This window comes from Cottoperca gobio, chromosome 3, assembly GCF_900634415.1.
Source record: "Cottoperca gobio chromosome 3, fCotGob3.1, whole genome shotgun sequence".
Lineage (NCBI taxonomy): Eukaryota > Metazoa > Chordata > Actinopteri > Perciformes > Bovichtidae > Cottoperca > Cottoperca gobio.
In genome coordinates, this window is record NC_041357.1 from 25,415,928 (window position 1) to 25,437,625 (window position 21,698).

At 42.4% G+C, this 21,698-nt stretch overlaps 1 protein-coding gene across 1 annotated transcript; it reads left to right on the forward strand.

Moving 5' to 3' along the window:
- The first annotated feature begins 1,808 nt into the window (after positions 1-1,808).
- On the forward strand, positions 1,809-21,243 carry esrp2 (epithelial splicing regulatory protein 2). The gene is given in 16 exon segments (XM_029454424.1): positions 1,809-2,286; positions 2,775-2,903; positions 9,345-9,458; positions 9,968-10,082; positions 10,311-10,406; positions 11,313-11,367; positions 11,809-11,919; positions 12,168-12,300; positions 12,475-12,517; positions 13,503-13,804; positions 14,539-14,559; positions 14,561-14,770; positions 15,001-15,199; positions 16,206-16,407; positions 16,514-16,712; positions 19,793-21,243. Coding segments are annotated over 16 exon segments (2,223 nt in total). The 5' UTR covers positions 1,809-2,154; the 3' UTR covers positions 19,955-21,243.
- The last annotated feature ends 455 nt before the right edge of the window (positions 21,244-21,698 follow it).

Sequence of the window (21,698 nt, forward strand, 5' to 3'; positions counted from 1 at the left end):
GACCTGCCAAAAAAGGGATAACTGAGCCGTGAATCTAACCTTTCCCTAAAGTTCACTGAGAAGTGTCGCGTAAGGAACAGTTTTTGCCACTGGCTTGGTAGAAGACCCACAAACACCTCACACCACAGGATACTACTGCTACGTTTTTTTTAGCAGTTACACCTGCTGAAACAAAGACTTAACATGTCACTTTGGTGCCACCGACAGACAACCTGTACAAGCATGCCTACCATGTGATGTCATGATAAAAGTTCTTTGCTGTTGTTGTGGGGGAAAATCATTATATGTCTAGGATTTCAAGTGGTTCCAGTGTGTCCCTCAACTAATCAGACTGGTTAAACTCGAAATAATGATATTTCACATGAGGAAGGAGACACTGAGAATTACTCTTGAGACGTGAAGAGACAAAAAGCCTTACATTCACTACAGTCTACCGGCCCATAGCGAGCAGAGATGGGAGTGTCAGGAGCAACAAAACATGGCATTCTGGGAATCAGGCCAAAGACTGTCGAAATCTCCAGCAGGCCAGTAAGGACCCGTTAAGTTACTGAAAACTCTACATTGTGTATTGTTGTCCTTTAAGTGCCAGATTTAATTTCAATATCAAAGCTGCTCATAGATTAAAATATAGCCACGCAAAAGAGCGTGAGACTTCATATAGTATATAACAAAAATAATAATAAAATGATGTACAGTGAAAGCAAGTTATATTCCATATGACAGTGGGAGTTTAAAACAGCAGCACTGCAGCACGGATTCTTAAAGAATGAATAAGGATCAAAGGTTAAAACATGTAAGAAACAATAAATTAGATTAGTGTTTATTTCTCCCCTCTTCCTTTCCTTCTGTCCTTCCTTTACTTCCTTCTACATTTATCTAAAACTTCCTTACCAAGTAAATGTAAATTACTTCTAGCACTATAGCATTCCAACATAAAACATTTGGGGAATATTGGCCCGATATGGTGCAGGTGTACAGTTTTTCATTTGAATAATATCAGTGAAAACTTAAAGAAATAGATTGTTCTCACTTCTTTCTACAGCAGAGTACTCTATGCAGTGCCAGTTTGCCTGGTGCAAACTGCATTGCATTGAATAAGCCATTGTCTTATATAAAATCAGTATGCAAAATGTTATTTTAATTCTATAATAAAAACCTTTATTTGTAAAGCAGCTCAAAGTGCTGTACAATAGGGAAATCACATGCACTGACTTCACATAAAAGTAGACATAGAATGAACATAAAACATAATATGAATATAATACAATAACATCAAATTATTATTTTATCAGATACAAACTTCCTTCACCGTTTTAAACCAACAAAATCCTTGGACAAGTGGTATAGGACAAAAAAGAATCAACAGGCGACACAAATGTTGCGTCTCCAATTCAGTATAGTACAGTTCCTTATTCTCTAAACTGTTTAGAAAAATATTTAATCTCTTTTTGGAACCCATTATTTGATGCAAACATTGTCTGAACTTGAAGCAGTACAGAACTATTTAGCCTTTTTAAACACAAACACTCTCAAAACATGCATAAGTTGCTCTATGTTTGCAGGTGTATTTTAGTGAGTGTTTTGCATTTAGCAGTAAGCCTACTGTTCATTTACTCTCCACTATCAATGTGAAACATAAGTAGGCGACATGCCTCATGGAGGTAGTACAGCCCTGTTTATGCCAGAGTACTTCCTGATTCAACAGATCTGACCAATGAGATTACAGCACTCACCCAAACTCCCGCCCTCACCTTTCCAAACCAGCCAATAGGCGAGGCCTCTAGAACTCTCCTCGCGCAGAGGCCGGGCCACACAGGTAACTCAGGGGGAAAAAAATAGAAAGGAGAGGAGGAAAAAAAACTCCAGGGCTTGTTATGGAGTTCGTGTGAAAGAAACACGGATTTCCACCCTTCTTTACCAGTTAAACCAGTATCTCTGGATAGAGCACACTCAAGTACTTCAACAGGTAGAGTCTCTGACCGCAAACTCTTTCGTGGCTCCTCTGAAAATAATCTCTCCCCCCTTTTCTCTCTCCGTTTACCTCAATTGAGCCCTTTTGTTCGCTCTTCTTATCACTTGGAAAAAGGTGGAACCCTTGTGTTATTTTTATTTTAATCTTTGCTTTAATTGTAGTTTTTACCCTTGTGGTCCCTGATGGCTTCGCACAGTGATACTCTGGTGGTGTTCTTTGGGGCAACAGCTGGTGCAAATGGGGGTAAACTGGGTTCGGATGAGAGGGAAATAATTCTCTTGGTGTGGCAAATTGTGGATCTACATGAGAAAAAGGTACGGACCTTTCTGACCCGTTCGTTCGTTGTACGGTTTCTTATGTACCCAGAAGTGTTTGTGGCATAGTGTTTACCTGTAGTGGAACAGTATGTTTGACATTTAAATCAACATGGTGTGATCCCTGAAGCCGTCTGTAACCTGCTTTTCTCTGATGCTAGCTAACGCTACATCAATTGTCCGTCCAGCCGTCTTGTTAGCTCACCTATTACAGGTGTGCGACCAACATTTAACAAGCAGGTGAGGACTGTAGTTTCAGCTAATGGATAAAACACACCGTTTTGGTTTAGCATGTCAGCTTCTTGATATAAACAACGCTTGTATTGACAATTAAGTGCTTTTTTGCAACTACATTGTCAGTTGTTTTACTTTTTGTAAGCGTTCATTTCCTGAATGTGGGGGGTAATAGTCTGTAACTTGCCATAAATTAGCTTTTTATTTTTCTCGACGCTGTATTCTGTGCCGTGAACCGCTAAATCCATTTACAGGTCGGGAAGCTGCATAGATATCTTGTCAAGCCAGACTCTTTGGAGCTGACAGACGTGTGTAAAGAGGAGACTGGGCTGACTGTGGACGACCTCCTCAAAGCTGACCCCCTGGACACAGTTCTGCAACAGGTGAGTCTTAACTGGTCACTTGAGGTGCATTTAAGGAAACTTTAAGAAGAAGTTCTACTTTACTAATCCCTCTTGGGGAAATTCAGTTTTTTCACTTCGTTGTTCGACAGACACAGACATAGGTCTGGAATACACACATGTACACACAATACCTATGTATTATTATTATTATTATTATTATTATTATTATTATTATTATTGTGGGGAGATATCTATTCCTGGACTTGAACCTGCCTGCCCAAAAACCCTTTTCCCATGTAAAATAGGCCTTAAAAGTCCTGGAGCTCAGTTTTCCATCATAATTTGAAAAAACCTCAATGGTGTAATTAATTTCTACAGTATGAAAACCCCCAACAACCGCTCATAAAAAATCTCCGCCGTCCGTACCATTAAATTAAACTCTCAAGCTAATTAAACCGAGCCAACTTTCCTCTGACAGTTTATCCCCAGAGCGAGATGAGACGTGACAAGCCTGACTCTGTATTGAGCTTTAAGTTAATGTGAGAAGTGTCAAATTTCCCTGATGACCTTTTAGAGAAATCGTCTTCCACCTGGTTGAGATGCGTCATTGGTTTGGCCCTGACAGTTAAACTCTGCTGACAGTTTGTAGAAGCTCAAGGGCTAGGATGGGCAGAGCCCGGGGCACCTGGAGATAAGGAGGAGTCGCAGGTCTAGTCTTGTCTCGGCCTGATGCATGCTGCAGACATCTGGAAGGCGGAATGTTTACCTGGGACCGCACCTCTGTTTTAGACTGCAGGACAGACGAGAGGAGAGCCTTTCCGATCTTAGGCTTCATCCTCAGCGCGGCACACGGCCAAGACGTGAATTCGCTTTCTGGTTCCTCCCTGTCAGGAGGTGTGTTTCGACAAAGGTGCTTGTGTTGCCAAACATGTTTTTCAACCACCTTTGCATCAGTGTTTGTTTGCAATGACTCCACCTTTCCCACCTCTCCAGCATGTCATAGTTTTAAAATAAAAACAACAACGCATTATCATTCTACATTACTGCTGCTGTGGTTTTATATACTGTGCAGGCACAAGCAGGTTGGTTTGGGTAATGAAATGAAAATAGTGTTTCCTTTTTTGAAATGCAAAGCAATGATGCCGCTGGGGGTACGACAGTCGATGCGTAGCCTAAAACAGTTAAACTTTCACTGGAACTTGATCCAAACGCTGAAGTTATTTGTGCCTCAGACTGACCTGGTCAGACTGCAGCTCCACTGTAGGTTAGTTTGTGTGCTGAACCTTCAAATATTAACCCAAGCAATCAGTTTGTTCCTTTCAAACCTTTGTCTCATCGGTTACTTTCTCTCACTATTGGTCATTCTTAAGATTAGTTTAGAGAGTGTAGATACTGGGACGTCATGGACATGTTTCCAGGTAGTTTTGAAATGTTGTAAAGAATTGCAGTTTAGAAGTGTGTGTGTGTGTGTGTGTGTGTGTGTGTGTGTGTGTGTGTGTGTGTGTGTGTGTGTGTGTGTGTGTGTGTGTGTGTGTGTGTGTGTGTGTGTGTGTGTGTGTGTGTGTGTGTGTGTGTGTGTGTGTGTGTGTGTGTGTGTGTGTGTGTGTGTGTGTGTGTGTGTGTGTGTGTGTGCTTTCTTTAGATTCCAACTTATTCAATGATAGAAGGGAAACAAGCAGCTGCCTCTTGTTGGTGGGCTTGTCATATTGACCTGTGTTGTCAGAACCCCCAAGGACATTCGTTGGTTTTGTTTAGTGAACGATTTATTAAGGGAGAGAAGGTTAGAGGGATTAGCGGGGCTTTTTAACACTTGGCTTCCATACAATTTTCCAGCTAAACTGCATAATGTTGTGAATGTGAGAGTCCAATATCTTTTTGTATGACCTTCTGTTACACATGCACTTGGATCTTTTGTCTTATTGACATGTAGGTGTACCCACTGGGTATTTATGAAATGTTGTAAATGAGCCAATTTCTAGATGTAGACTAAATGGGCATAATGTTGAGTCCCATTCTCTTTTTTTACCCCCTCCAACCATGTTCAGTAGCTCAGATTAATGCACAGTAAAGATCCTACAGTACACACTGTGCAGTGATGACAGAAGCTCCACAAATGAAATGTCATGAACATTCATTTGCGTTCCTCATTCCCATAGTTAAAGTCACTACATGGCAGGAAACCAAATACACGTACAACATTGATGTTAAAAAAACGCAGGGTTTAGAACTGGGATCAGAAAGCTCAGCAGTCAATAGTTCAAAACATTTAAACTGCTAATTTACATGAGAATAGACTCCATAGGTATTTAAAAAAGATGTATAAAGAACACCTAAGGGTGACTAAATAACCTGTATCGTAGCTCTGTCAGAATAGATTGATGTGTAAGATGATGGCTATAGATGACTCGAGCACATGTGTTTATGACTGTTAGCTGTGACACTTTTATCACATCGTGTGTGTGGGTGTGTGTGCGTGGGTGTGTGTGTGTCGTGCCTGCAGTTCAGTTCCTGGGTGTGGGCTGATGGATGGCATGTCACAGCTTGTAGGGAGCTGCATGTGATGCGAGACCTGAAACACCTCATCATCGTCGTCGTTGTTGTTGTTGTTGTGACAGTTCTTCAATGGTTTCAAACCACAGCCAGAACTACTACTGGCCTCGGCGTTGACTTTAAGTTACTGATTCGGTGCTTGCTTAGAAAGGCAACCATATTGTAACATGTGAACCCAAAACTACAATGATGAAGTCATTGCTCAGCTGGGTGTGGTTGAGGATTCCTAAGAACAACATGTCAAGTTAATACCTCCCTATAAAAAGATCTTAAAATAATTTATGTTTTGTCACTGTTGCTACAATGACTGTGTTTACACTCACACGTTACGTTACAGGAGGAGAATATACTGCAATAACATGATTACTTCAGAATCAAGTCTCATTACTTCATTACGAATAATGTTCTATAAGTATAGTATACTGTAAGCTACGCAGCAGCTGGAAGAGATATTTTTGAGACTAATGGTGCAGTGAGACAACAGTGTCTCTTACTGTGTGTATGTGTGTGTGTGACTTTTACACACTGGAAACTTTTTATTCAGTTTTAAACATAGATTTCAGTCAGTGATTGTTCCTGTACATGCTCATAATGGTGAAGAATACACATGGCCAGTGAAAACTGTGTCTTTTACACGATTATCTGTTACCTGTGTTTGTTTTTGCCCGGTTAGAAATGATCATTCAGAATGCAAGCAGCACTCTCTCATGAGACGCGCTAATGCGCCGTAGTGGCATGTGTGTGCTTTTGACTTTAGGAGCCTTTTTAACAGTTACCACAGGGACTGCTCTGACACTCCCTGCTGCTCTTATCAGAATGTGTTTCAGCCACCTCCACCTCACCTCGGCATACAAACAGTCCGGCTACACTGGACAGCAAACTGTGATAGCACCATGTTCAAAGGCCACTTCCTCCCCCTCATCTGTGGAGGTGTGTTTTCAGAGCGTAGACTGAGACTGAAAGTTGCTTTTAAAGAAATGTGGGTCCATAGTATGTGTTGGTACAGATGTTGCTTTTGAATTGAGCAAGAATAAGTTACTTTTTCTTCCTATTATCATACAGAAAGTGTGACTTCGGTTTAAAATTGGCTGCCAATTCGTTACAGCCGAGCCGAACGTGTCAGGTTATGATAACAAAGATTGTGTCATTCTTCATTTATTATTTGTTTAAGTTGTACAGCATGTTTATTGGCAGCAGGTTGCAAAGGTTACAGGAAAACTTAGTAGAAGTTGGAACATGAATAATTCATAATATAATAATGTATTTCATACATTGCACATAAAAACTTTCATGTGAAGAACTATATTTATTACCTCATGCTCATTGCAAATGAAATGTAGCTCATTTGACGCGGAAGCACTGACTTTCTTCTCTGGTCGGTTCGTGAGTTTGTCTCTGGCTTGTTGTCTCTACCAATCATCTGTCAGTGTAAGATGTGTCTTCTGTTCAGCTTGTTTGCTCAATTTAAACTGGTTTTCGACACCGTAGAGAGAAAGGGAGTGGGTGTGCCACTACGTCATCTAAAAACATTGCTTTTCTCTCGGTAATCCAGCTTTAGTAATTGAACAAGGTGGAGCTGCCTGCACAGCTATGAGCAAACATTAGCCCTGTGATCACTGTACACATGAAACTGTGCTGCAGGCTGTGCCTAAAATGTGCCGCTGGATTAATCGACACAACTTTAGGATATCATAGTTTTGGATTTCTGTTTTCACTGTTGGAACAATGAAAGCTTCGAGTATTAAGTGGGATTAAAGAAGATGCCAGTTTTATTGTTAGTATTTCAGAGCTTTCAGAACTATGCAACTCTCCCGGAGAATAAAAATTGGGAAATGATGCACATTCAATGAATGAGGGAATACATGTTGAGGGATTTAAATCCCACAATTGTCCTTGTACTACTTGTTTTCTACTTCCTCGACTCCATTCATAGCGATCGTTGTTTTAATACAAGGTGTGCTGCTGAGGTGCTATATTGTTTTTTTAGTTTAGCAGTTCATTATGCTTGTTGAACTAAAAATAAAAGGGCGAATAGATTTGATGTTGTCAAGACATCTAGTTAATTCTATGACTTTATATTGTAAACATTGTAATTAAAGCACCTGAAATAGATTTGTCCTCTGTGTTCATTGTTTCTGGGTTCCACCTTTTACTTATATTGTTGGTTACATGGAGCAAAATGTTCCTGTTCACCTATCGTTCTCGCAAACAGTTAGTCGTGACCTACCTTTAGGTGTAGGTGTAATTACTGCTACACATTATATCCACGTAACGCTGTTTGACAGCTGACATCTTCCCACCTCTAACACATGAGCCGTCTGCATCTCATGTGATGCACTCACTCACTCACTCTAATTGTAAAACACCATCATACCTGAGAACTTTGTGGTGCTTTATCTGGATGTGTTGCTGCGTTCCTTTCCCTTGTTGGAAGCTCTATACTGCTAGATGTTGAAGTGCAACTCCCATTTTCACATGACCATGACCTGGACAATTGCAGAAACGTGTAAGGTGAAAGAGGGAGAAGTTGAAAGAATGGTAGTTAGTGTCCGTGGCAAAGAACTCAAGTATTTAAAATAACTTTTATACATTAGCACAAAGTTCAGTGACCCTTTTTACACGTCTGCATGTGTTCGTGGGCCCTCTGCAAATACCCAACTGTTTTGTTTTTCTTCTTTTTTAAATCGATGATTCGTTTAGGTTTCTGTCCAGCCACCCCGAAACCCCCTTAATCTAACCCGAAAGCATTTGTTCCCCTGTCAGCAGCTGGTAAGCGTTGCCAAATAGCCCTGCATGACTGTTAAGTAGCATGCCTCAACATGCATCTGTAATACTCTCTGACTGTCTGAAGATCAGTCATATATAGCCAGTGGCCATGTGAAACTAGGCAGTCATCAGGTTTTAGGTGCCCTCACACGCAGACGGTCTAATTTTGCACTTATCGAGGTGACTTTGAGGGAAACTTGTTTTCAACGGAGGACTTCAATGTCTAACTTTATAAGATTATAGTATTTGAAGGCTCTATCGCTGTGTTTATTTTATTTGTATAGGGTACAGACAGGAGCACCAACAGTATATGTTAATAATCCTGGGACATTATTTTAAAACCTCACAGCTGATGTTATTTTTCATTTGTGCTGCTAACATGTAAACTAACGTGCTCATGTTATAGTTGCATACACGTTCTTTTTTTTTTTACCAGGTTTATAATTCTGTTCTCATTCCTTTTCATTGTAATCGATGGACGGTTATCAAACATTGAAAATATCCTACCGTCACAACCCTACGCAGTCCTGTGACCTCAGATATCATTTGCCTCGGTGCGTATTGAAGTGATGGCTTCTGTTGACAGTTAAATAATGCAAAGCAGGTTGACACAACACAAGGACTAGGGCTCATTAAACGTGGTAGTTATAAATACACGGGTACATATGTGGGAGTTGCTGGTATGTAGTGTTGGGTGTTGTAAATATCAGCGTTTACGTGAAGTGGAGGCCGGATGGACTCGTACGAGTTGTTTTTCCTCATCCGGCTGTGACTGTTTGTCGTGCTGAGAGAAAACTGTGATTAGTGATGTGATCATTCCTCTTCTTTGTCTGCTCCCTCCCTCGCTAGACAAACACTGAGACCTGTTAGACAGTCAAATGTCAAACACGACACCACCTTCACCTGTATGCCTTTTAGATTAGAGCACACTGTGCAATTCTCACTTTCAGTGGGGGGTGTTTGCATAATACATATTTAACATTTTCACTAAATGTTTGTAAAGTGAGTGAAATGATCCAAACAAAGACACTTGTGTATATTTAGGGTATGATCAGATTATATACAGACAGTCCTGCTTTCCTGTCATAGGTGCAAATTCTGAAATATATTGTTGTAATAAAATCAGTGTTTAATTGTCTCCGTCCTCTCTGTGTCATTAAACAGTTCCAGCAGTCGGTGTCTTCAGAAGTGAAAAGCCTCGGCAGAAGCTCTTTCACACTTTGTGTCGACAGTGCCCTAGTCATCAGGCAAGCCCTCCACCCTGAAGCTTCCCAAAAGGTGATGGTACCTGCTGTTGATGCAGACGCACGTTTTTTACCCATAAAGCAACATTTTAGGATTTTCAGATCCAAAATAAAACTGTGTTCTGTAGCATATCATTGTTTTTGCAGAACCGCCTGAAACATAAGGCTCTGCAGCAAGTGTTTTGAATTGGAGAATGTTAGTTGCTTGATGGTAAAACACAAGATGTCATGTCATGCTTTGGCTTTCTGTGTTCATGGCTCCAGATAAACGATGGCGTCTTAACCTTAAACGTGTATATAACTAGTTAATTTTTAAAGTTAAATGTGATGAACTTTAATGGTAGGATGTATCTCCCTCATGAATGTGGTCAATGCTACATTTGAAGATATAATTAATTTAATTTTAAATATTATTATTTCCTCCTTTTTTGTGTTCCTGGTTATAACTCTGACACAAGAAGGTGTGCGCATGAGCTCAGGTGTCCGCTGGCTTCCTGCTGTGCCTAATGTGTCATACTGAATCCTTTGTCGTTTCCTTTTCAGAATCTTGTCCTTCCTGAATGTTTCTTTTCGTTTGTGGACGTGAACAAGGAGTTTCAGGAATGCTGCCCCAACGCCAGCCCTGCGCAGAAGCTCACACCAGCCTCCATGCTGGAATGCATCCTTTACTAGTCGTCACATCTTGATCTTTAGAAATGCTGCTTTTAAGTGTATATTTCAGGGAAGATACAAGGAACATTGTTAATGTTTGATTAGCAGAACTGTATCTAGGCTTGTTCTTTGTATAGGCTTACTAATGCAAAGGGAAGTAGGCACTAAATACTCTCAGCATGGCACATCAAGTACCACAAAGTCAAAATAGTTAAGTGTCCTTAACTGTGTGTAGATGTTGGTCTCCCTGCTGTGTCGGAGCAGTCGATGGGGGCGAGGGAGGTGTGCAGCATGGTGCAGCTGACACTCCACATCCTGGCTGAGCCCTACAGTAAGTAACCACCAAACGTAATCCCCTTTCCCACTGGACAACAACACTCCCACTAACATCTGGCTTTTGTCTTTAGTGGGAAAAGTAACAATCGGCATTAATTCTGATCCTGCAGGATGAAGGTATTTTATCGGCAGTGATGGAAACGCTAATTCGCGGCCCTTTTTTCTAGCACGATGCTGTGTGTCGTCTGTAACTCCTGCGACTCTTTGTCCACTCGGACACAATTGCTGAAAGGCGTGCTCGTCTACTCTCAATGAGAACGCGGTCTATCGACTGTTTTTAGTTTTTTAAACCCGGCTAAATTTAGTGGAAAAAGGGTATTTGTAAATAAGTGATCTGAGCTCAAACTCTGAACTACCTGTGCAGAAAAATACATGTGAACAATGACGTGGCATGCACTGTTTGCAAGCAGTTATTGCTGTGTGTTTACCTACTCTGACTACCTCATGGTTTTTGGTTTATAAAATCAAAATGTGCCAAACTGAAGTCTTTATATTTTACACATGTTGCCTGTTTGTATTTGTATGGAAACTGTAACAAAGCCCAAACTGTTCCGTGAGAACACTTTTACCTCGACCGTTTGGTAGTTTGTTGGTCATTGATTGTTTCTAGTTAACGAGACAGAAACTCTTCTAAACTACATTAGATGATACACTGCAGGATGGATGTAAGAGTTTCAGTGCAAATAAATCAAACTTTAATCAGACCTCTTCTATCTTGACTGTGGCAGTTGCCTCTGGCTTTACCCCCTTAATAACAGCCAAGTATGTCTTTGGGTGTGACAGGTAGCAGGAATGTAGAGGGCTTAAAACAGCGCACCGCTTGGCAGTGAACCTGTTCACCACAGAGATCCTTGTTTCGGACCCTCATAATGCACTAAATCATGCACCTTTTTTCTTTTAGACCACAAGTTCTCCCGTGTTGAAACGGTGACGTACAAGTTTGATTCCGGCACATGGTATGTATGAACCTTTTCAATAGATGTCTCTCACTCCATCTTTGTTGCCACCACACCTGTTTTAGTCTTTTGTGTACAGACTGAGAACCCCTCCCCCCTCCAGCCATATTCAGCTCTCAGGCCTCAGGCCCTTCGCATGTATTACAGCAACAAGGAAACCACAAGTGTGTCATTAAAGCTGTCCCAACTTTGCCATCAAGTGCTTACCTGGCTATCTAGTAGCAGAACACCAAATCCTGCCTCTCTCAGACGGGCGGGATCACTGTGACAACCCCCTGACATTTAATCATGTGTTACTGTGTTAAGCACTTACTGTGAGTGGCCTCCGTGTCTGCAGTCTGTGCACAATCTGATCACATTTAACCAAAGTGATCTGTTCTAATTATTCTTATTCACTTAATATAGTAAGAATGTCAAAAAATAAACTGAATTCTCCTTCAGCAGCAAGACGGAGCCGGTGGACAGCGAGACTGTGATCCGAGCGCGGGGGCTTCCATGGCAGTCCTCAGACCAAGACATCGCTCGCTTCTTTAAAGGCCTCAGTATTGCCAAGTATGTTGGACTTGAACGACATATTCCAATAGCACCAATACTCAAATTAACTTTATTTAAACTTCTGCTGCAGCTTTCAACATAGTTAGGCTTCAAATATATAAGCTATAGCTCTCATTTCATATTTTTGTGGGGATTTGCCGGAAGACCCGTGTCAGAAAGAAACGTGAGCTCTGCTGAAGTTTTATTTGTGACCACATTAACTGAGTTGGTACTCATGCATGTGTCTGTGCACCTTCTTGTTTCAGGGGCGGTGTGGCCCTGTGTCTTAACGCTCAAGGCAGGAGGAACGGCGAGGCCTTAGTTCGTTTTATCAACTCAGAACACCGGGACTTGGCCCTCGAACGCCACAAGCATCACATGGGCAGCCGCTACATCGAGGTTAAATTGAGCATTTACTTCTTGTTCATTCATACCGCAGTGTTTTTGTTTTGTGAGGTTTTAGCATATGCTTAGCTGAACACACACTTTTTAAGGTAGTTTGATGTGAGTCTGTCTTCTCAACTAAATGATGTTCTTTAATACTGACGTGGAGTTTTCCTCTGGTCTTCTCAGGTGTACAAGGCCACAGGAGAGGAATTCCTCAAGATTGCTGGAGGTTAGATTTCAGATCTTTTCCCCTCTCTTCTCCTTCCCATGTTTGTATGAGCACTTATAGTGAAAGGCTTTCTGTTAGTGTGAGGGAGACTTTTATTTCATGGCTTCCCGCATCTTTGAGGAAAAACAAGACCACATCTGTAGAAGAGCAGCTCTTTAGTGACCGTAAAACCGGGGATCTCATTTGCTCTCCGGCTCGCTCTCCTATTACCTGTGTATTTGCCTCATCCCAGTGACTCTCCTGCAGCTTAACTGGGACTAATGAAAGACGCTTTGTGAGGAGCTTTCCCCACTGCCTCCCCCCTCCCATCCCTTCCTCACCTCCTCATCCCCATCCCAACCCTTCAGAGGCCAATTGGAGAGAAATTTAACTCTCGGCTAACAGCAGCTCACCTGTTCAGCTCGGCCTCGAGCTGCACTCCCCTGAGGGGGAGCCGGCTGACGGCCGGTGAAAGGACTGGCTCAGTGCTGATACAAAGGGGGTGTGAAGAGACAAAGGCAGGGCCCGAGGTCTCTGGACCACAGAGCAGCAGCCACCAGCGACACAGTACAGAGATAGCAGACAAAGAAACACAATCACACAGGGCAGATAACTTACAGTGGCTGCAAGTCTGACTGTGGACTTTACTCAAATAAGATCGGTACAGATTTACAGCACATTGGACTTTAAGCAAATAGTTCAAGCAGACAAGACGGCGCTGCATTGTCACATAAATGCAAATTCATGACATTTCCATCAACCTCAACTGTTCTTTGTTTAAAGTTAATGAACAACTGTTGGCATGCTAATATGCTAAACTTATTAGGAGCGACTTGGCCAAATGATGTAAGCTGAAAATGTATAATATCAGGATGTGTATTGATGTCGCAGTATAACATTTTAGATTCATCCCGATTAGATGATTTAAGCCAAATCGCCCACTCATGTGGTGTGTTGTCATGGTGGCTGTGGCTCAGGAGGTATCATTGCTGTCCTCTGACTCTAGGTACATCCAACGAGGTGGCACAGTTCCTGTCCAAAGAGAACCAGGTGATTATCCGTATGCGGGGGTTGCCATTCACCGCCACACCCCAGGAAGTGCTCTCCTTCCTTGGTCCGGAGAGCCCAGTTACAGATGGTGCCGAGGGTCTGCTCTTTGTCAAGTACCCTGACGGACGGCCCACTGGCGACGCCTTCGTGCTCTTCTCTTGTGAGGAGTACGCCCAGAATGCCCTGAAGAAGCACAAGCAGATCCTGGGGAAGCGGTACATCGAGCTGTTTCGGAGTACGGCGGCCGAAGTGCAACAGGTAACTTCTTTCAGTCGCATCAAAGGATTCAAAATGCATGTAATACAGAGTTCTTGGGTGTTGTGTATGGAGCAATAGGTCCTGTTTTATTGTTATTAAAGGTTTAGTTTTAAGTTCCCCTGTGCAATGAGCTTAAAACATTTAGGTTAGGGTTGTGTAATTCTAGAAATGTTTCAAAATAACATTAAGACTATGAAGAAACAAACATGACGCGCATGTTTTCTTTGGTAATGAGAGGACCATCTGACATAACAAACTATGATAAATGTGAAGACACATTTAATTAAAGTGTCTTCTTGAGAAATGGCCTCAATGGACAATAAAAACATAAGTTCTCTTTCTACGTGTAATACAGTCATGAGCTGACCACAGCAGAACACTTCTAAACTACTGATGTCATGACAAAGTAGAAAAGTGAGCCAACAGGGTACCGGAAGAATGTGACGAAACAGTTGAGACATCAAGTTTGCACAAGTGAAAATTAAATATTTATTATTGCACTATGTATATTGTTTTGTACCCTGAGAAACGGCTGTGAACCTTTTGACCTTCAGCTCGTTCCTGTTTGCTGTGAATGTTCATAAGTAAACCGTACTCTTCTTCTTCTTCTTCTTCTTCTTCTTCTTCTTCTTCTTCTTCTTCTTCTTCTTCTTCTGGAAAGGGTTCTCTGTTGAGACTGGTGTAAAATGAACTTGACTTTTTGATTCATAACTGTCATCTTCTTTGTTTTCCAGGTCCTGAACCGCTATATGTCCTGCGCCTCTGATCTCCACACTGCCCCCTTCCCCCATCGTGCCTGTCCCGGTCCTGGCCCAGCCCTACCTTCCAGCGGCCAGCAGCACTCGCGACTGTGTCCGCCTCCGTGGCCTGCCCTACACTGCGGGCATTGAAGATATCCTGGAGTTCATGGGAGAGAACACCGTGGACATCAAACCCCATGGAGTCCACATGGTCCTCAACCAACAGGTCAGACTGGTGGGGCCTCGTGAGCTCAGGCACATGTAACTGTAAAGCTCCACTTGTCTTAACACCATGTTATATTGCACCCTCACGTCTCTATCAGAAGTCTCTATAGTTAGATCCTGAAGGTGTTTTCAAGCACATCTACATTTCTTTTCTTCAGACACAATCTATGGCAGATTTGTTGGGTACTCTTGTGCTCACTGTCTGTCATTCTGTCTGTTTCCTCTCTGCAGGGTCGGCCCTCTGGTGACGCTTTCATCCAAATGAAATCACCCGACAAGTCGTTTATTGTGGCCCAGAAGTGCCATAAAAAGACCATGAAGGACCGTTACGTCGAGGTGTTCCAGTGCTCCACAGAGGAGATGAGCATCGTGCTGATGGGAGGAACCCTGAACCGCAGCGGCCTCTCCCCTCCACCCTGCAAGCTTCCCTGTAAGGCGATTCATCAAACCACCAATTAACCCTCCTTTGTTCATAGTGCATTTGTGATTTAAACAATGTTTGGATGGTTTTGTTTTGTATAATGTATATTTATAGGGACACTGAGCTCCCTATAAATGCTGCGTGAGCTAGAAGAACATGCTTCATGTCTGCATTGTGCCACTGAACTCCAGTCGATTTGGATTCAAGCGATCTTATTTCTCTGATTTCATATCCTAGACATTTTGTATTAATCTATACCATACAGCTACGTCTGTCTTCCTTTGAACAATGATGCCAGCTGAGACTGGACTGAATCCAACTCTGTGCACTTTGCTCTCTTATGGCTCATATCTGGTGCAGGAGATTAGATTGTGATTGGCAGCCACTAGAGAGCAGCTTCTTTTCCATTTTTACTCTTCTGTGTTTCTTTTTACTGGTTATTGATTAACAAATATTTACAATGTTTATCTTGGATTCATTAAGTAGTTTCCTGAGAAAGTTGGTTTCGTCTTTCACCGACTAACATTAGAGTTCTGGTGATTTTCTTTTTGCGTGTAGTTACTAACCTGGAATCACTTCAGCCTCCACAAGGTCAGCAGTGTTGTGTGTCTGTTGGCACTGAGGGAGACCACAGCGCCCCACAGCCTCACACTGATGCTGGCTGTTTGTGTGTAAATACATGTATACTGGCATTTGTGTGTGTTTTCATTGTAGGGATGATGGCCTGAAGGACATGTTTATTTATCTAGCTGCTCAGTAGAAACAACCAATCTTATATAGTAGTTTCAGAATTATCTTTAGTGAGCTTGAACTTCCTTGTTGTTGTAAGAATTGGTATATTTTTTAAGGTTATTAAGTGACTGGCTTAAGATATAATATTTAGTTTGTAGCCTGTTGAAATCCCCATGCAGCATGTTGTAACTATTCCTTTACTCCTTCATACATGCACTGAAGCACTGGCAGGACCGTGCATGTACTGAACGCATCGTGAGATTATCTTTGTCTGTTTCTGCAGGTCTATCTCCCCCCACAGCCTACGCTGCCTTCCCCACCCCACCTGCCATGCTCTCTGAGGCTGCCCTCTATCAGCCCCCCCTGCTGGCTGCACCCAGAGTACCTCAGACCATCTCACACAGCCCTCACACTCTGGCCTACTACCCCCCTCATTCACACCTGTACATGAACATGAACATGAACTACACGGCTTACTACCCCAGGTTAGTTCATCATCAGCCACTAGGTCCCTTTCACTTGTACCTTCTGCATTCCTCTTTTGTTCTTTCTAACTTCTACCTTCCTTCACCTGGCGTACTCTCTCTCCAGCCCCCCAGTTTCACCATCCACAGTTGGCTACTTTGCAGCCCCACCTGGAGCAGTGGCAGCAGCAGTCGCAGCCCAACCCCACCCTGGTGTAGCCGCCGCCTCGTCTGTGCTGTCTCAACCAGGCGCCCTGGTCCGGATGCAGGGCCTGCCCTACAACACTGGAGTCAAGGACATTCTCAGCTTCTTCCAGGGATACCAGGTCAGCGCATGTTGCACAGATATAAAAGTGCATTGGTGTTTGCAGGGATGTAAGAGCCCCCCAAAGATGTCCAGTGTGCATTTGTGTTGCCATGTTCTGCAAAAGGTTGCCACCCAAGTTTCAGAGAGAAAATCTGATATTATTTTTATTTAACTGTAGGAGTGATTTTAGCTCTATTTGTAAAATGCACACACATTTGGATTAAAACTGCCGTGTGTGTGTGTGTGTGTGTGTGTGTGTGTGTGTGTGTGTGTGTGTGTGTGTGTGTGTGTGTGTGTCTTTATTTAGTTGACTTGCAAACTCTTCCCACATCCTGCAGCCCCACATTTTAAAGCCTAGTGCTGTTGGACCTCTGAGCTCTCAAAGCAGAAAGATTTATTTGTTACCATTGGTGCTTTTTTTTATTTTATTGCAAAATCCCACCACAGGATTAAATTAAGAGACGTGTGTGCACTTGTCCTCTCCTCCCTTCTCTGTGCTGGCCATATTTTTCCGCTGCCAATCCAAATTAGATGGAGTCGTCTGAAGCAGGTATGAGCCCTGACGGGTGTGGCTTCAGACGGTTTGGCACGTCAGGAGAGTGAAGATGGAGAGGGGTGGGGTTTGAGCTGGAGGGCTTGTGCTGTTGTGGCGCAGAGCTTGGTGGTTTTCATAAAGTATGTAATTTAGCACGGATACAACCACTATATTTTGTGTGTGTAGCATCACATTCACACCAAATAAGAAAAAAAACAAATTCTTACCTTGCACACTGGGGAACTTTACATGCTGAAGTATAATTGCGTGTGTGTGTGTGAGTGAGTGTGTGTGTGAGCAAATCTGACTCCAGTCATGACTGTTGGCTGAACTACTGTAATTGTATCCTGATAGAGTGAGTGTTTTTCTGTCTGCAGTAGCGTCTCACACACTGGTCCTGGGTGAGAAAATAGTTCCCACACCAATACTAGTGTCCTTTCCCAGACAGCCCCTTAAACACAGTGTTCATTTTTAGCCTGTTCAGCCACTAATGTGTGTGTGTGTGTGTGTGTGTGTGTGTGTGTGTGTGTGTGTGTGTGTTTCTGGTTTGATGTCTGTTTTTGATAGTGTATACTTCTGCATCTCGTGTGTCTGTAAAACTGTGTACTGTTCATGTGTTCAAACAATGTGGAGGCCTCCAACCCTGACTGTCCGTTCATTATTATGCTATCTGTAGTACGCCCCTGACGAGTACAGCGGCATGGTTCAGATGAGCGAACAGGCCAGGAGTCTGATTCAGCCCAAAGAATGGCTCTGTCTTTAGGGACTCACCCCAAGGTAAGAGGAGCCTCCAGCCCAGAGAACCAGAGTGGACAGAGAGGGCATCTCCTACACTTAAATAACATCTATATGTTTAGGCTAATGCACAACATGCAGCAATAAACTAGCATCAAACTACACAGTAAGCACGGAGTTGGTGATTTGATGGTCAAGGTTAAAGTTGGATGTATTTGTATATATTTTTTTAATTGTCACACAATGTAAAAATCTAAATTCAAATCTAAATGACATTTTTTTTTTTAACCCACAAATCACTAAACCAATGCTTATTGTCTCACTGAATCTAAATGAAATCAGATCAGAGGAAAGAAAAACTTTTGTTTGTTTGCAATCTGCAGATCTCGCAGAAAGATTGTAGCTTCCTAAATAAGGCGAGCATGAAACTTTGCTCACTATGGATCGTCTGTGCGACATAAAAGCTCTCTCTAAAGTTCCTACCATGAGAGCACATCAGCACACATGAATCATTACACACATGCCAGACGCACTAATCTACAGGAATGCCCAATCTAGCCAACAAGGTTCTGAGCTCCTGACCCGACATGTCGTCCTGCTGCTTCCCAAACCAATCTGCCTCATTACTGAAGTGTCTCCTGTAGGCCTGTTAGGAGTGCTGAGTCCTGACACCTGAGTAATAACGCATAACACAGAATGTATAAAATATATTAGGGACTTTTAACTGCTGTTTGCTTTATTGTTAACACCTCTGATGGAGTGACTACAGGTCAAAACTGTGTACCAGTCATACATTTCCTCACCAGGAGAAGTTACTGTAGATATGACTTCTGGACCATTCTTGTGCCTTCCACTTATATTCACAAATGTGGATTATCAGTTCAGTTTTACAACTTGGACTTGTGGCAGCACCGCCTCCTGCAGAGGATTAGCATGTTGCATGACATTTTGTACATTCTGTGTTTGGTGGCCATTGTGCATTGACTTCTGCAGCAGAGGCAGACGATCTGTCTGCAGGGTCACTTACACAACTCGACCCTGAGAGGAGGAATCAAACTGTTAAATCACATCCATGTTCTGCTGTGACGGTGAACTATTTGAATGCTTCTTCCCCAGAGACAGACGTGTATTTATATTTCACCAAACTACACAGTTAAAATACCAAGCACTGCTCACTGAACTGAGCAGAACAGAAAGACATTAAGATACTTTCACATTCTGCCTCTGCTAACAGAAGTATTGATTTAGGAAACCTGAAAACTGCATTATCAGTCGATGTTGATTCAGCACTCCTCCGACACTAAACCACCTCATGCAAATGGTTTCCTAACGAGGGTCCGCCTCACTACCTCGACTGTTTCCATTGAGCGTCCTGAATGTCTCCCTCTCTCCTGCTCTGGCTTGTAATTCTCTAACATGTAGACTTAATGACTTTTACCTCCATCATTGATAATGTGATCAGTGAGTTGTTTCATATCTGCATGTCTTTAAGGAAACAGATTTTTTTTTTTTTTCCCTGCATCAAACTTGACTTTGATGCAAGTCGTCGATGCATGCATACTTACGGATAATTACTGAGTGTGGCGTCACAACCTGCCGTGTGGGTTTCAGCATGTGTTCTGCTTCTGCTCTTTAGTCTCTGCTCATTAATCCGTTGTTTTTTCTTCTCTTCTTTCTACTTAAATGGACCCGTTTGATGAGATGATCTTGGCATTGTTCCTCCTCGACTTTGTGGGCTCCCCCTGGTGTTTTCACGCTGCAGCTGCATCAAAACAAGTGACGCCTGCTGTCTCCCGTGTTTGACTCCTGTCTTTTTTCTTTTTCTGCAGCTCCAGCCAGACGCCGTTCTTGTCTTGTACAACTTCAGCGGCCAGTGCAGCGGCGAGGCATTGATCACCTTCTACAGTGAGGAGATCGCCAGGCAGGCCATAGCTGAGTGCTCCAACCACCCCTTCTATGGCCAGCAGGTCCACATGGTCTTATGCAACTGACCACTACCCCTTCATCTTTCTCCTCCTCCTCCTCACCGTAATTTAACCTCCCATTGAAGAGCACTCGCCTCCAAAATGCTTTACATGTAGAAACAGCTTTTCCAGTTGATCCCAGTGCCACTTAAAACAGTTAGTGAACTTGTCCCTTTCCCTCGATCTGCCATTATTAATACACACCTGACACTGCTGGCCGTGACACTCCTGAAGCTGCTGTTGGAGTTTGTTGATCCACTGGTGAAGCAGCTGAAGTCACTAAAGCTTCATGTTGGGCTAATGACTTTGTGGATGTCAAACGCATGTATTTGCGCCTACTGTAATAGCTAGTTGTGGAGACAAGATGGTATGGAGCCTGGACAAATATGCATGTATATTTAAATGCTCTTTATATGTGTGTGCCCCCCCCCCCCCTCCCCATATGACTGTACAGATATTCATCCTGACATACTTGAGGCTGTACAAACCACTACTGCACACGATTCTTTCTGTATATTTCTAAATTTTCCCTCTTAACCACTACAAGAGTTTTGACTTTTCAGAGTTTATGAGTCTCTGTGTTAGCGCTATGCTAACACAGATGTGTGTATGTGCATGCACAATGTTTATTGAGTTGATGGCCTCCAGCAGTGTAGCGGTGCCATTTAAAAAGCGAGCGAGAAAGAAGCCATAAAGACCAGACTACTGAATCAACAGAGGGAATATTAAACTGTACTTAACTGTTATGGATTGATTTGAACTAACCTTGGCTGCAGTGACTATTGGTTAAAACTACAGCGACGCTAGTGTACCATCTAATTTGTAACTTTATCTTTTTCTGTAAAAAGCGTTTATGTGACATGTATGTCGACCAATTTAGACTTTTTCTAAGCACTACAGATGTATTCAATGTAAGAGTTAAGTGACAGCGTGTCTTTAACAGTAGAATGACGAATTGATCCCATTTTTATTAATCTCACTTCCTTAAATTTCTTTGAAATTTGTGTTATGAAATATATGGACTAAGGTGTATCCTGAAGCCTTTTATATGATCGACCTCAGCTACTAGATCTCTTGGGTTTTGGTTTCCAGACCATCCGTAATGATCGGACCAGAGGACTGTGTAAAAGCTGCATGAGTTTGCATGAGTACACACTTTTTACCATGCCTACATTACCCAGAGTGCAATACTGGCCCAAACAAGGCTAGGTCAACCTCTGGTGGCAGAGGAGAAATGTGTTTCTTTTGTTGCAAGTTTGACACTTGTATGACTTTAGATCTGTTTATAAGACAAAAACAATAAATGTTGACAATAATCCATGTTTCATTTGTTCTCATTTAAAGAGATGCATTCATAAAGCAACAATCAATAATAAATGTTGCCCAAACACAAGAAATATATTTTCTTAAACTGAATAAATACACTTTGAAAGATGTGAAGTGGACAGTCTTCTGCCCTGCATGCAGAGAGTCTTTTAGTCAGTCACAGGGCGACAATAGGCTGCTTGGTGCCATTATATTCTATCAGCAGGCAATGCACTGCAATTATGTCTCTTGATAACACCACTAGAGGGCGCCACATCTGACACTTTCTATGAAATATTGCTCTTGTATCCATTTCATGAAAGGCAATTATGGCTGAAGGTGATTTACAAATCAAAACTTCACCTTTTATATTGACACAAACCAGTGTTTTCTACACATACTGTAGAAACAGGGCTTTATAAAGAGAAGCATACACGTTTGCAGCTGTGCTCAGTGTATCAACTTT